The 14,320-nt window shown below is 33.8% G+C and overlaps 1 protein-coding gene across 2 annotated transcripts in view; it reads right to left on the reverse strand.

The window, feature by feature from the left end:
• bark (C-type lectin domain-containing protein bark beetle) overlaps positions 1 to 14,320 on the reverse strand; it is a 35,146-nt gene that overhangs the window by 7,064 nt on the left and 13,762 nt on the right. For both annotated transcript variants that reach the window (XM_085202701.1, XM_085202700.1), the window contains exons 2-5: positions 7,545 to 7,708; positions 1,252 to 7,466; positions 480 to 691; positions 173 to 308 (exon numbers count right to left, since the gene is read on the reverse strand). In XM_085202701.1, coding sequence (XP_085058827.1) covers positions 173 to 308; positions 480 to 691; positions 1,252 to 7,466; positions 7,545 to 7,708 — 6,727 coding nt within the window. The remainder of the gene's footprint in view (positions 1 to 172; positions 309 to 479; positions 692 to 1,251; positions 7,467 to 7,544; positions 7,709 to 14,320) is intronic.

Here is a 14,320-nt window from a genome sequence, read left to right on the forward strand (position 1 = left end):
TAATTTTCATTTGGTAGACATAATTCAGCGTTGGGTTCCGCCACTCAACAGGCAACGTCTCCAAAAGTAGGCTGAACATGAAGTACACAGTGCCTAAACACTGGATTCCCTCTGTCTACTCTGCTATATGCAGGGTACAGAGTGAAGCTAAAAAAGTAACAATATGAATTACCTTCAACTTGAAGGCATGGTAAGTCATGGTTCTCGAAGAACAAGTTGTTGTGTATCCAGCCCCGTAACGAAGTTGCTGAGCCCCTCGAATCAGCTCTTACTAGAAGACCTCCGACGTTATTACGCACTAAGTTATTCTGGAAATAATTGTAAGAATTATAGTAGTTGTTATAATGAGACATGTAAAACAGTGAAAGATATTATAGATTCAAATTATAATAACAATTTTAATTCTCATAGAACTATTTTTTCAATTTTAATTCTTTCTTTTCATGTATATTATTTCATTAGATTTTAAAACAAGTTACCCTGAAAACTAGAGTTTGGGTGTTCTGAACATCGACTCTCACAGCAGCTTGACAAGTAGTGAAATTTCCATATAATTTCAAGCAGTTATTTGTGATTTCGTTCCTCGTGATAGCGACTAGAGGGTTAACCTCACCAACTGATTGGTATGTTATAGCACCATCACGATTGTTAGTAAATTCACTGTTTGATATATTATGTTGGACGTCTCGATCTGAAATGTAGATAAAAAATATTTTAATTTTTGTAACTTCCATTCATGATTCAGTGAAAATTTAACAACAAATGTGCCATATTATCTATATATATAAAATCGAAAGGTCACTCACTCATCACGAAATCTCAGAAACTACAAGTGCTAGGAATCTCAAATTTTGCATAGGAGTTACTTATAGGACGTAGGTGCTCGCTAAGACGGGAATTTGCAATATTCGACTTCTAAGGGGTTGTTTTTGGGGTCGAAAGTTTGTATGAAACTTCGTTACTAGAAATGCTAGGAGTCTCAAATTTTGCATAGACGTCACTAGGACGTAGCCATGGAGACAGAAATTAATAATAACATAGTTCACGCGGTGAAACCGCGAGCGGGCCGCTAGTACCTAATATAACGTGTATTTTTTAAGGTTGTCCATTATATAGAAAACTTCGCCAAAGAAAATTAATTAAAATAAACAGAGCTCACATAAAAGTAGAATTATATTTTCTAATTGTGTACATACTAATAAATAAACTAATAAATGATTTATTTCCAAAAACAAAAACTGAGCAACTTACTAAATCCAATTGCAGATATCGGGAGTGTTACTATTTCAGCAATGAATCCATGTACAGAGGCCGCACCATTTGCGAATAGTTTGACACTCAGGCTTGCCCCTTCAGTCCTGAATAACTTCTTCTCATCAGGCGATCCATTCTCCAAATATCCTATTTGAGGCGCGGTTATATTGTAAATATCCCCATCGTATAAAGTCAATGAATCGCGCTTGCCATAGTTCAAAGTATGGTTAAACAAGTTAAACTGCAAAAGTCTGAACCCAAAAGGCTTAACTCTGAACATACTCTTGAATATCTTCACGCAATTGACAGGATTGTTATCGTATTTGTAATACAACAGCACTCGCTCTTCAACTGTTATTACTTTAGTGCTGTCACAAATATCTATTAAGGAAAATAAATGATAAGGCAAATTAAGATCTTTTAAGGGTGTGAAACTTGATTCTTCTGATTCTCTTCCTTCTCCATTTAAAGATATAGCGTTGATACCTTCTCCTAAAGTGTCACTGATTGTGTTAAACATCATATTTATGGTATCCGTTGGGGATATTGTATTAATGCCATGATATGCGCATTTAGATATATTAATATTCTCAATAACTGGATTTTTTATAATGCTTTGAACCGCCGGTGATTTTTCGTTATGTAATATACCAGCGCCGATGATTTGTACATGTTGTAACCGGCTCTCAACCTTTTTTAAAGTTTCATGCGTGTGATGATCATGTATTCTGTGTTCATAAAGAGAATATTCAAACTCTGGATTAGTAAATCTTATTCCGCCCCAGTAATCAACATTTTCCTCTAAATTTCTAGAACCACAATGTATAAACACAAATTCAGAATTCCACTTGCATTCATGCCTATGGCCGTAGAGTTGACCATTTAGTCGAATAGGACAATCGTCGTAGCGTTCTTCGATTCCCACACATTGCAAAGGCTCCGGCCAGGACCATATTCGTGAGAGTGAATTGCTATGATATTCTACTCGTCGGTCGTGGGCAAAAAACACATTTATAGGATCAAATCCTAATTCTCGGCATACAACTTGGGCGTTTCTCTCTGTGAAACGATTATCGCACATAGGTACCCACTGCAACGTAGTTTTGTTATAATATTCTAAAAAGCCTTCATTATTTCTTTCAAAATTGTTGTCATTAATTGAACAATTTCTGCCAGTGCAAAGCCGAATAGAATCTTGCACTATCAATGTTTCTAATTGTCGTCTGCGCTTGTGATGATTAGAAGAATACTGTCCGATTGCTCGCTTCTCAAGTCTATTTGTTTCCATATTAATTATAGAAGCTGTTGGCCTCATTAAAATAGGTAATTGGCTATGTCCGATTGCATTTAATGTACCCATGACTAATATACCGACATTAGGAGCAAACTCTAGCACCACGCCCGGATTTATCGTGAGTGTAACATCTGGCATGACTGTAATATCAGATTTTACAATATAAGAGGCAATTCGCGCTTCTAAAGTAAGATCTGAAGTTAAGCGTCCACCAAGTTCATCTAAGTTTACTGCAATCTCAGGACTAAATGTTACGGATACGCTTGATTCAAAATTATCTTCGAGTAAATATGGTAAATAGGTTGCGATAGCGTGATTGTTCCAATCATCAAAATCAAATATTTGTTTTCGTATTTCCTTTTCATCAGCACTACCCCACCAATTTTCTGTGACATCTAGCAAATTATTTGTTTTCGCAGTTTTAATACCAGCTAATAGTGTGTATTGTAACGCATTATTACCGAAAAGGTTCCGACTAACCTTTACTTTTTGTATTCCTTTGAATCCCAAGGCGTATGTGGGATCAACACTTCGCATAAGAGCACCACGATTTATTTTTGCAGAAAATCTGTTATCTTTAATTTCGTTAAGCACGAACACAGCATACACAAAGCCCATAATTTCACTTTGACTGTCCATCACAAACTGTACCATATATTGGCCATTATTTCGTTGTATAACATTTCCGTCAATTTTCATTTTCTTTTCCATTCCCCTGATTGACATTAAACCGAATTTACAATTATTATCAGTGTATACGTTTTTGGTTATATTCACTTCAGCAAAATGTCCATCTATAACAAATCCAAAATTGTTATTATTTCGCCAAGTGTTGTTATGCATGAAAACTGAATGAGTAAAATTCTCATTATATTGCCAAACATATGGCAAGCTAATGTCAAATCCTCCATATTTATTTCTTTCTATTGTATTATCTTGAAGTACATAATGATATAAGTTGTTGGAACTCCTTAAGTCCCTTGCAAAATGGTAAATGCCTTTACCATTATCAGTAATCGATGTGCCATTGACCATTATCGTTATCTCAGTAATATTGCTCTCATGAATGTCCCAAAATGGTGTATTAACATATATGGCTTCCTCGGTATTATGTGCAATTTCGCAATTTATTATCTTAAGGGTTTCATTAGCCTTTCGAAGAAAATGATCACCAATTTCATTCAAATAACGATTGTAATACAAAGCTCGTATACCTTTTGTATTGCCTTTTATTTTTGTGTTATAAACTTGTAATGTTGGTACTGGACCTTTAATTATTTTATTACGTATATTCTGCACCGGAGCAATAATAGTGCTTACCACCAAAACAACACCTCCTAGAGCTCGCAGACCACTTTCATATTTTAACACGACACCAAAAGTATTACTAGTTGTGGGGAATACAGCTAGATCACGGTCGAGGCACCACACTGTGCTGGCTTCGTTTATGTTTTGTGAGTCGTATATACATATACTCTCAGTAGAGTAATTGTGAATTGGGTTTAAAAGTTGAAGACCAAGAACGTAGCCAGGATTACATTTTATATTGTAAGTTTTAACAATATTTTCTCCATTATTTTTAGTAAAAACAATATGTCTTGTTTCCCCATTAACCAAAGAAATGCCTGTTTCATATTCAGGAATCATTATAGGGTGATAGTTCGATTCGTCCATATTAAATCCTGGATCTAAATTAAACCATCCTGCTATTTCTCTTTGTTGTGGACCTGTGATATGAGGGTTATGAGAAATGCCAGCTATATTATTATTTTCTATTGTTGAGCTGTATATTCTTAGACCTAACTGTTTAAAGCTTATTCCACTGCCTTTATTATTACTAAATTCTGAATTACGAACTGTATTTATAGCATCCGCCCCATATAAATCAGAATACAAAATTCCTAAGCCATCGTGATAATTATTGGCTATTTTAACACTTTCGAGGCTATGACGTGCAAAATCTATTTGAAGCGCAGGTTTAAATGAGTTCGACGAATAATCAAGAAGACCCGCTTTTTCAATACTTAAATATTGTAAATCAGCTCTGTCTGCAATTACACTAAATCTGACTCCAGCCCAACTGGTTTCGTAGCATCTAATACCGACGTCATTTTCATGTGAACATGAATTTTCAAAACTCTCTACTGTTTCTGCTTTGCATTTAGTAATGTCATTATCAAATTCAGTACATTCTACGTTTGATAGAATCACATCTTCTGTAGTTCCTGCGTTGGGAATTTCATTCGGTTCTAGAAACCAATCATCGGGATTTAATACTAAGCCAAGCTGATTACAAACTAAGGCAGCATTTATGATATTCCAACGATAATTACAAACAGTTCCCCATTTACCCTCTACTCGAACTTGTAGCCTTCCTTCATACTGAGTTCTTCCACCCAAAAGTCTTATAGGCACAAACGGTTCTTGATAATCTGGCGTAGTGGAAGCTATTTCAGTATCAGTTTCATAAACACTGTCATTAGATAATGCAGCTTCTTCTTTTAAAGTAAATGTTATATCATTAGGACGTTTTCCTTTTGCTTCTATCTTACCGGCTACCATCATGCCAATAGCTGGTGGGAACTTCAGTGTAACGCCTGACTGTAAAATAAGTCTACCTCCTGGACGTATATTGATATCTTTATCCACATCATACTCCCCTTGTCTTAAAATTTCAATGCCTTCAACTTCTCCACCAACTATAGATGATCTTGGTATATTAAATTGAGGCACATAAAGGGAATTATAATTTATTTGAGTAGCACCAGGATTGCTGCTATGTAATAAATAGGGCATGTAAATAATTTTAGCCAAGTTATATCTATCTTTTCTATGAAATAATCTGTTGTAAACTTTTTCTTCTTCTGAATAACCTAACCAATTATAGGTGCAATTTAGTAACTTACTTTGATCCTCCACATGTGACCCTATTTCGTACTGAGCCTCTGGATTATTAATAATATTTCTAAAAACGTCGATATTACTCGAAGCTAATACAATCACAGCAGCGACCCTGCTTCTTGGAGTAAGTCTAGAAGACAATCCATCCCAGGCTTCAAAAGGTTCTCTAACTTTATTTTCGCGAAGATAATTTCTAGAAAAAAATATGTATTGCAAGTCACTGTAGGGCGATAAGCCAAGATTAACTACAAATGGTCCTTTGTTCCCATAAAAATAATTATGCTGAATATGAAATCTGGATGGGAGTATTTCAAATTCTTCTAAATGTTTACCTTCTACTCTATTGAGTATTGCTATGGCCCCGTATTCGCCATGTTCAAAGTAATTGTATTCAATTTTCCCAATGACATTAAGAGCAGGCTGAATTTTTAAGGGTACACGTTGATTCTGATAGAATCTATTATGTCCAACTTGTAAATAAAGCAATTTCCCTGGATCATTAAATTTCCAACACGTGGCTATTTCAATAGTACTTTCGACACTAGAATTAAACCAATTCCCAGTAACATTGACCCAGCTGTCTCCACAAAAGTTACCATGTAGAATGCCTACTTCTAAATTCTTAAATATTTCGGAATATTCAACAACTGTGGTTTGATTACTTGGTATAAATTCGGTTTCCTGAGTATTATTTATCCAAACAGCAATGCCATAACCAAGATTTGAACTTAGTGTACTTCTCGAAATATTACGATTGCCGCCTGTAACTGTAATATTTATGCCATCTCCTTGGTTAAAAGATATTCTGCTCTCTGTTACATTGACGTCTCCTGCTCCACTCACTACTTGAAGACCAGCAACATGATTGTTATTGGAAATGGAAGTGCGATGTACATGTATTTGAGAGCGAAGATTTTCTATTACCACACCTCTACCATTGTTATCCGAAATAATGGTGTCTGATACATTTAAATCATAAGTTTTACTAATTCCTGAGGTTAACCGCAAAAACCCAACGATATCAGTCTGCGTATTAGCGTGGAATCTTACGTACATTCTATTTCTCGTAGACGTCACACTTTGTGGTCGAGTATGGTTTCGTATACTAAACGTTAATAAAAGCTTGTCGTTCGCTGACAGTCCATCATAAATAAAGATTTCTCCTGTATCATTTTTATTAGTATACATTTTTAAAAAACTTAAAGTGAGAACGTGATCAGATCTCGTATAAAATTTTTGATTACAATCTCTTTCCATATTTGAATATCGCGATTGTTCTATAGACATTTGTATAGGGAATGTCTGACTCGGGGTGGACGCGAGTGTACACAAGTCAAATATTTCACTTCGGTCAAACTTCTCATCTATATTCATTTCGTGCACCACGTACTTGACTCCGTCTCCACCGTTGTCGTGAATCGAGCAATTCTCTATCTTCGTCATGCCGTACGTTGAATTAACATAGATACCATAACCTCTATTGTTTTGTATTGTGCAAATGTTTATAATTACTGGCGCGTCTGGTGAAGTCACGTTAATGGCGTTAAAGGCAGAATTTGAAATTTCAATGTCCTCCATTAAAGGAGGGACGCCTATAATGTCTAAAGCGCTAGTAGCGTTATTATCTCTTCCTAAGCCTGCATTTCTTATAGATACATGTGCTAATATAGACATCGAAGTTGGGACGTACAGTGTATTTTCCGCAGTAAGTATTCTTTCAAACACGGCATTTTCAAATCTTATGCCTCTCCAATGAATTCCAGATGTTCTTAATTCATTATCATCATGGTGTGGCTGACATTGAATTGCAAGGTCAGGGTGATAATCGCAAACACCCGACCCCAGTTGTCGTGAAACCCAGTCACATTGAAATAGATCGTACTCTGTGCCTTTACACTTGGGTTCCTCAAATAAAAGACGTGCTCGCCTTCCTGGTTGGCGATCCATCCAATTGTAAAACGTTCCGCCCATGAAGCCTAATTGCCTGCATGCTGTTTCCATGTCGTTTATAGTCCAACTGGAATAATATACAGTAAATTTTTATCATTTCTAAATAATATTTATGAACACTTATTACAATAATTTAGTTTCTTACTTTCTTGAGTTGGTACAAACAGATCTCCATTGTCCTCTGTGTAAAAGTTGTACTCTTCCAGCTAAAATCGAGGGCCCATCGACTAGACGTATATCAGGAAATGGTTTTGATTGTTCTTGGGGCTCTTCTGTGCTTGTGAATGTTATGGTACTACCATGTTTACCCTGAAAAAAAATTAGAATAATGTTATATTTTTGCCAAAATACTGAATGTTATGTTAATCCATCAAAAACAATTCCAACTAATGTAGTTGTCAAATAAAATAACAATATAAATAAGGTAGTGGAAGTTATTTTTAATATTCAAAAGATAAATCTGATTAAAATTTTCAGTCGGTTTACCGTTCTTTTAGCACACAGATAGAAAAATTAGGCGAAAAGTATATATCGCAGTCCAATATCGAACGACGATTGCGTAAAGTAAAAAACAAAAAAATTATGAAAGTAGCGCTTAAAATACTTTTGCATTCATTCAATGCTGATGCAAGTCTTTTGTTTTTACTGAATCGTTTTATTGTATTTTAAAAATGCCCTTTTACACCGGAACTCAAGCGTCCGTTTCGTACGTCCGCCCATTTTTGATACGCATCGCCCCGATTTACATCATACCATTAAGCGAATCGAGGTCTAGCGAAACGCTGGGATTTGCGTAAAAAGATAATGTTGAAATATCTATTTTATTTACTTTTATTTATTATACTTATTTATTCGTTTGTTCAACCAATAATTTACAAAAAAGTTTTTAAGTATTTTTTTTTCAAATATTCTATATTTTTATATACACAATTGGAAAGGACACGTGATAGTCGATAGTACGACTTCATTCGTGTTATGAACAAAGTTTATATACATATTTTTTTTTTATTATAAAAATCTAAATTTTCTTTATTCAAATAGATAGAGATATCTATAGTTTCGCCATAACTATATCTCTAGAGTTATGGCGACACACACATTCATTAAAAATGAGTGTAGAATAAAGAATTTTATACCTGTATACTAAGTGGTACTTACAGTTACAATCGTAAAGTAAAACAAATAGTTCACGTTACATTAGTTGATGTTAAAATAACCAAACAGTTTGAATAAATTACATCATATACGTAATTTAGCAACGGCAGGAAGGCCGCCGGCCGGTATGTCTAAATAAGAAAATATTTTATCGAAATTTAGTTCTTATCTAAGTATATTTAGAGTAATAAATAACTTTCAGCTGCGTCTACCATTACCATACTTGGTACCATACTAGGGGCCGGTGGTTCGTGACGGTATGAATGGGAATTGTGAAAAGGCAGGAAGTCATCGTGAAGTGCAAGGGCGCATTAGAACGTGGACTGCGCGTGCGCCGGCCATATTACATCATACCATCACACCTTCGATTTTTTCATATACAGATAAAGGTCAATATCTAGGTGAACGGCTGTCACTTCTATATATATATAACGTGTAAATGAAGGGCACATTATGTTATGCCCTTTAGTTTCTTTGTTTTTAAATAGTTTGATTTGATTAATCGAACGAAGATAACGCTTTTGAATGATTATATTTATACTAGGTACTATGCTGTTTCCATTCATACACGTATAATTTATGAATGACAACGGCATCTCAAGATTAATCTGAGTTGAGGGCGGTTAATAAATACGAGTGTTCTGGTATTACCAGAATAAATAAAACACTACAATGTATTTCTGTGAAAGTGAAAGATCAGATTTCTTATTTTTTATTAAATATATCAGAAAAGGAAAGAGCATACATAAACAAATCGATTTTCAGAATGTCAGCTTTCTAGTATGAATCATTATTCACTTTCTCGCTACAACAAAACCTATTATATATGTATGTATATATTTTTTTCTACCTTTAGGGGGAAATGCACAGGAGTTTAGATCGAACCCAATACCATCGTATGTATAGTTAGACCCGACCACTGAGCCAGAACTGCGTTACATATTTATTTCCAAACTACAAATCCATAGAGCGCAATGACTCAAACAACTTAATTATAGTGTATCGGAGCTACAGTCTCTCCGACGAAGTAGAACGATCAGAGGCATAATTTTGTCCAAGCCATTAGTGTAATTTTTGAGGCAGGTCGGTTTTCCGTTAAGTTACGCCTAGTCGGTTGCACGTAGAGACGTAGAGACAAAAAATCTATAATGGTAGCTACTTATTATATGAGTCAATTGACGCTATATTGAGGACAATGCAAGGACGCGATGCAAGTTAAGAACTGTTTTTTTTAGGATATCGTATCAAGGTTTAACAGTATAGAGATAACTTTAACTTTAACTTTAACACAAATTGATATTAAGTAATAACATGAACCAATATTCAAATTTTGTATACTTATATAACGTTAAAGCCTTAGAGAATAATGTTGGCCAGGACGTATTAAATGAGGCCGTTGTGGCGTTACTGACAGCGTCTTACTGTAAATGTGAAACGCAAAATATAATAAATTGACGCGACTTTTTGTAGGTTCCCCAATCAGGTAATTAATTTTTTAGCTTCACGTCATCCCGGTGGAAACCTGGATTTAAAATACTCCGTTCCCATTAAATCGAATTTGAATTCTGGAGACATTGAGTGTTGATTGGCGAAACTCAACGCCGCGTTTTGCTCTGTTGCCAGAGCAAGAAAATGAAAATATTAAATATTTCATACCTCCAAGTAAGAATCGAACCCACAATGTGCAATTCAATTGATATTTGTAATTGGTCTCAGTATCGTAATTATTGCTAATTGACACATACAGTTATACTGCTTTATGGCTATAAAGGGTTTGTGAAAAATAAATACCTACCACCTACATATGTAATTAAAAAATAATAATTTCAAATATATATTTTCATCAGGATCTGTATTGATAACGATTTTTTATTTAATTTACATTTCGATTTATACCACCTGCGAGGCCGTAACCGTCGGATTCCATGTTGTGAACAGACTTCCGGCAAACAACGATTCTTGGCGTCGCGTGGAATTTTAAATAAGTGTCGTCCAAACGCACTACCATTGAATAAATTGTAGCGAAGTGGATTTTTATTAGTCTGTTTGAAGGTCCTTTAAAGATAGCTTTAATATATAGGTATTAAAGGTAGTTCTAGCATAGGTATTAAAGGTAGTTTGCGCTACCAATATAACTAAAGTGCCAAAATTTTGATTATTAGATTAGTATTAATCGATTATCGTTTTTAGGGTTACGTACCTTAAAAGGTAAAAACGGAACACTTATAAGATCACACACTTTATAGGTAGGTACTTGGTATTTGAATTGATATCTTATACTTTTAAGTTTGTCTAAAATATTTTTTCAAAATATAAATATTACCAACCTATAAAATAAGTACTTACATAAATTCGTCTTTAGGCATTAGTCATTACACTGAAGATGGTGTTCGTGCTTTCGCCGATTTCTCTTTTAGTTTACTTCTTAAGATAAACGAGAAAGGACTTGTTACAAAATAACTCTAGCTTGGTCTAGATTGACTTAAACATTCATCTTCCTATCATGTAATAAGAAAACTGAGTAAATAGTAGTAAATGGTCCCTAAATCTTCCACTAACTGCCCAAATAGAGACATTAAACAATAGCTACCTAACGAATAAGTCTCATTCAAATTGCAAAGTAGTTAATTTAATTCAAAAACCTATAAAAAAATAAATGACGACTAGAAAACAACTTATAATCATGGCTCATCGTGGCTAATAACCCTCTCCATTGTGTCAAAATTACAAACAAAAAAATCGAATCAAAATCGGGTCACCTAATTAGGAGCTACTATGCCACAGACAGACATACACAGACACGTCAAAGTTTTAAAAATTGATATACATATTAAATTTTATTTTTATTTAAAGATAAAAAAACTAATAATTATCACGTTCATACTAACAAGTGCAAACTGCGAAGTAATCTGGTCACGGCGTCACGCACCAAATACGGTAGGTTACTAACCTTACCTTATGTACGAGTACATGTATTATCGATATCACAATGTGTTAATCGATTATGTAATGACGAATTGAAAGATTTAATCTTGCTCTAAGGTAAGAGCAACTTAACTTAGCTTCACGCTGTTTCCCTTGCGGGGTAGTAAGAGGGAACGGAGTGAGAAACGCTACGGTCTCTGCATACCTCTTTCGCCTCGTCCACTGTCATCAACCTCTTTATACATGCCCTCCGGAAGGTCCTCATAGTTTTTACGTGACCGTCCTCCAGTATCTTTGATACCTACTGTGTTTAAACGGTCAACTAGTTCGGTTAAATCGCACTTTGCTCAGATTTTTTTTTTATTTTAAATATTGCTAGTAATAAAGACAAATTCTGTTAATTTTAATAGTAAAACGTTTCTATACATCCGATTAGAGAGAATGCAACATTGCAAAAAAAAACTATCTGTCAACCTTGATCTCAATATCTTTTAAACGTATGGTTGTGATATTTCTTGTTGAGAAATCACTTTTGTCCTAATACTCCTACTATTACAATTTTCAATTTGCAAAAAATAAATATGATCCCCCAATTGGGAATCGAACTCACTACCGGCGCCGGCTTCTAGATACATTAATGACAATAATTATAAAAAAGATATTTTAAATGACATTTTTTTTAACATTCAGGGCAGAAACGTCACGCTTTTCATGGGCACTAGCAGAGCGGGACGATGGTATCTCGCTAAATGTTTGTCACACCATGGCAACACCATGTCATTGTCCCGAATACGGTTAATCTTTTTTAGAAGATTTTATATCGTATTGGAACCTTTTTTGTAAAGCACAATGGATAGTTGTCATTTAGTATAGCCAATACAATGGCTGTGGTTCTTTATGATGATATACCTAAATATCTAGTTTAAAAATATATACATATATTTAATATATAACATATATAAAGAATAAATATAAAAATATACTAAGCTTATAAATAAATCGTGAGATTCATGTCGCAAATTAAATTCACATATAATTTTAAAATGCCCTGAAATTTTGCAACCTAACAAATAGCGTAGTTATAATATGTAATTTCAAGACAATTTATACATATGTTTCATAGATAATATCTTTCATTTCTATGTGGTATTAGAACGTTGTTGAGAAAAGAGCAAGGCAGAGATTATGCAAACGGATTCGCTGAACAAGTCGCGTTGCATTAAAGGACTCACGACCGCGACATTTAGACATTGTGGATGTTGCATAGAAATACATTAAAAAACATACATATACATGTTTTAAACCCAAAATGGAAATCTAATTTGCGTATATAAATATTTATATTTACTAACATATATAAAAAAATGCCTTTTTATTAATTTAATTTAGATTTATGGTCCAATTCGATACAGAAAAAGCGACACGACTTGTCTCTAATCAATTTTCCAAACATAATGAATAAATGTTAATATTTCAATATTTAACAATCTTTACATAGCTTTTAGTATTAATAGTTACCTGTCTAGGTGTAAACAAAGAAACTTCCATACATTTCGAAATCCATTCAACATTTGACAATAGACTTTTGTTTTTGTGCATTACTAGCCAGGGTGGGCTGTTGTAATTGAAACAATCGATGTTGATGTTATTACATAAGTAGATACTTATATATTAAATACTTTTATAAATTACTAGTGGACCCGGACGCGGCTACGCCTGCTTGAACTATAAGAATATTTTCGCGTCGGTCATACTGTGCCGCCCGTAGGCTAGATCATTTCGAATCATTGACATCTCCTTAATTATTTATTAGTATGTTATACAGTAAACTATAATTTCAATCTAGATAAAATGCTAAAAGTGGCTATAATATTTATTTTCATAAGGATGAATATCAAAATGTCGCGGTAACGGTTGCGTAGCGACGCGACGGTTGTTATTAACATGGCAGACTAAATTGCATGTCAAATTAGAAATTACTTTAAAATATATTAGTTTATATGTGTAATGTAATGTTATATAGCCTATAGCACTTCTGAAGAATGCAGCTTTCATACAAAACAAAAACAACGTAAATCGGGCCAGTAGATCCAGAGATCTTAGCGTTCAAACAAACAAACTCTTCCGCTTTATTATATTAGTATAGATTTGTGATTTTTAAGGAATCTCTCAACAAGATATTTTTTGTTTATTTTTTAACGTAAAAACGTGTAAGATTTGCAACAAAAATTCATTTGTAATTTGCCACGTTTCAGCATTGTAACTATTAAAAAATATATAGGTCATTTAACAAGAACTTTTTTTATTAAAAAATCAATATTTCAACATTCACACACATTAATTTGCAACACAAAAAATTTGAAAGTCCTCAATAAAGTTCTAAGTGTTAGCGTTATAATGTAAAGTTATTTTTATTAGTATTTTGTTGTTAAACTTTATTAGAATTATGGTATAATAATTCTAATAAAGTTGTTATTTTCTTTGGCTTAAATTTTTAAATAATATTTTGTGAAGTCAAATGACACAATTTTGTTATAATTGTATTTGTCAAGATAGTTGTTGATTTGACTAATAATATAAAAGGCATGGAATTAGTAGTCGGGATTCATTCCTTGCCTGAGCCTCGGCAAATACACTTACTTTACGGCACAGTGGTATCTATCAATAAAGTGTTGGAACCGAATGGTTGTTTCTATTATTAACCTGAAGAAGCTTTTAGTTCAGAAGTGGCGAGTGTTTCCACGTTAACACATCAAGAGGTTATATTAAGGCCAGTATCAATTATTTTTTATTATCTTTATATTAATTGAAATTAACAGTATGCATTAAGATACCTATGTA

The sequence above is a fragment of the Heliconius melpomene genome, chromosome 19 (assembly GCF_056956725.1).
Source record: "Heliconius melpomene rosina isolate 202511_hmr_F chromosome 19, ASM5695672v1, whole genome shotgun sequence".
Lineage (NCBI taxonomy): Eukaryota > Metazoa > Arthropoda > Insecta > Lepidoptera > Nymphalidae > Heliconius > Heliconius melpomene.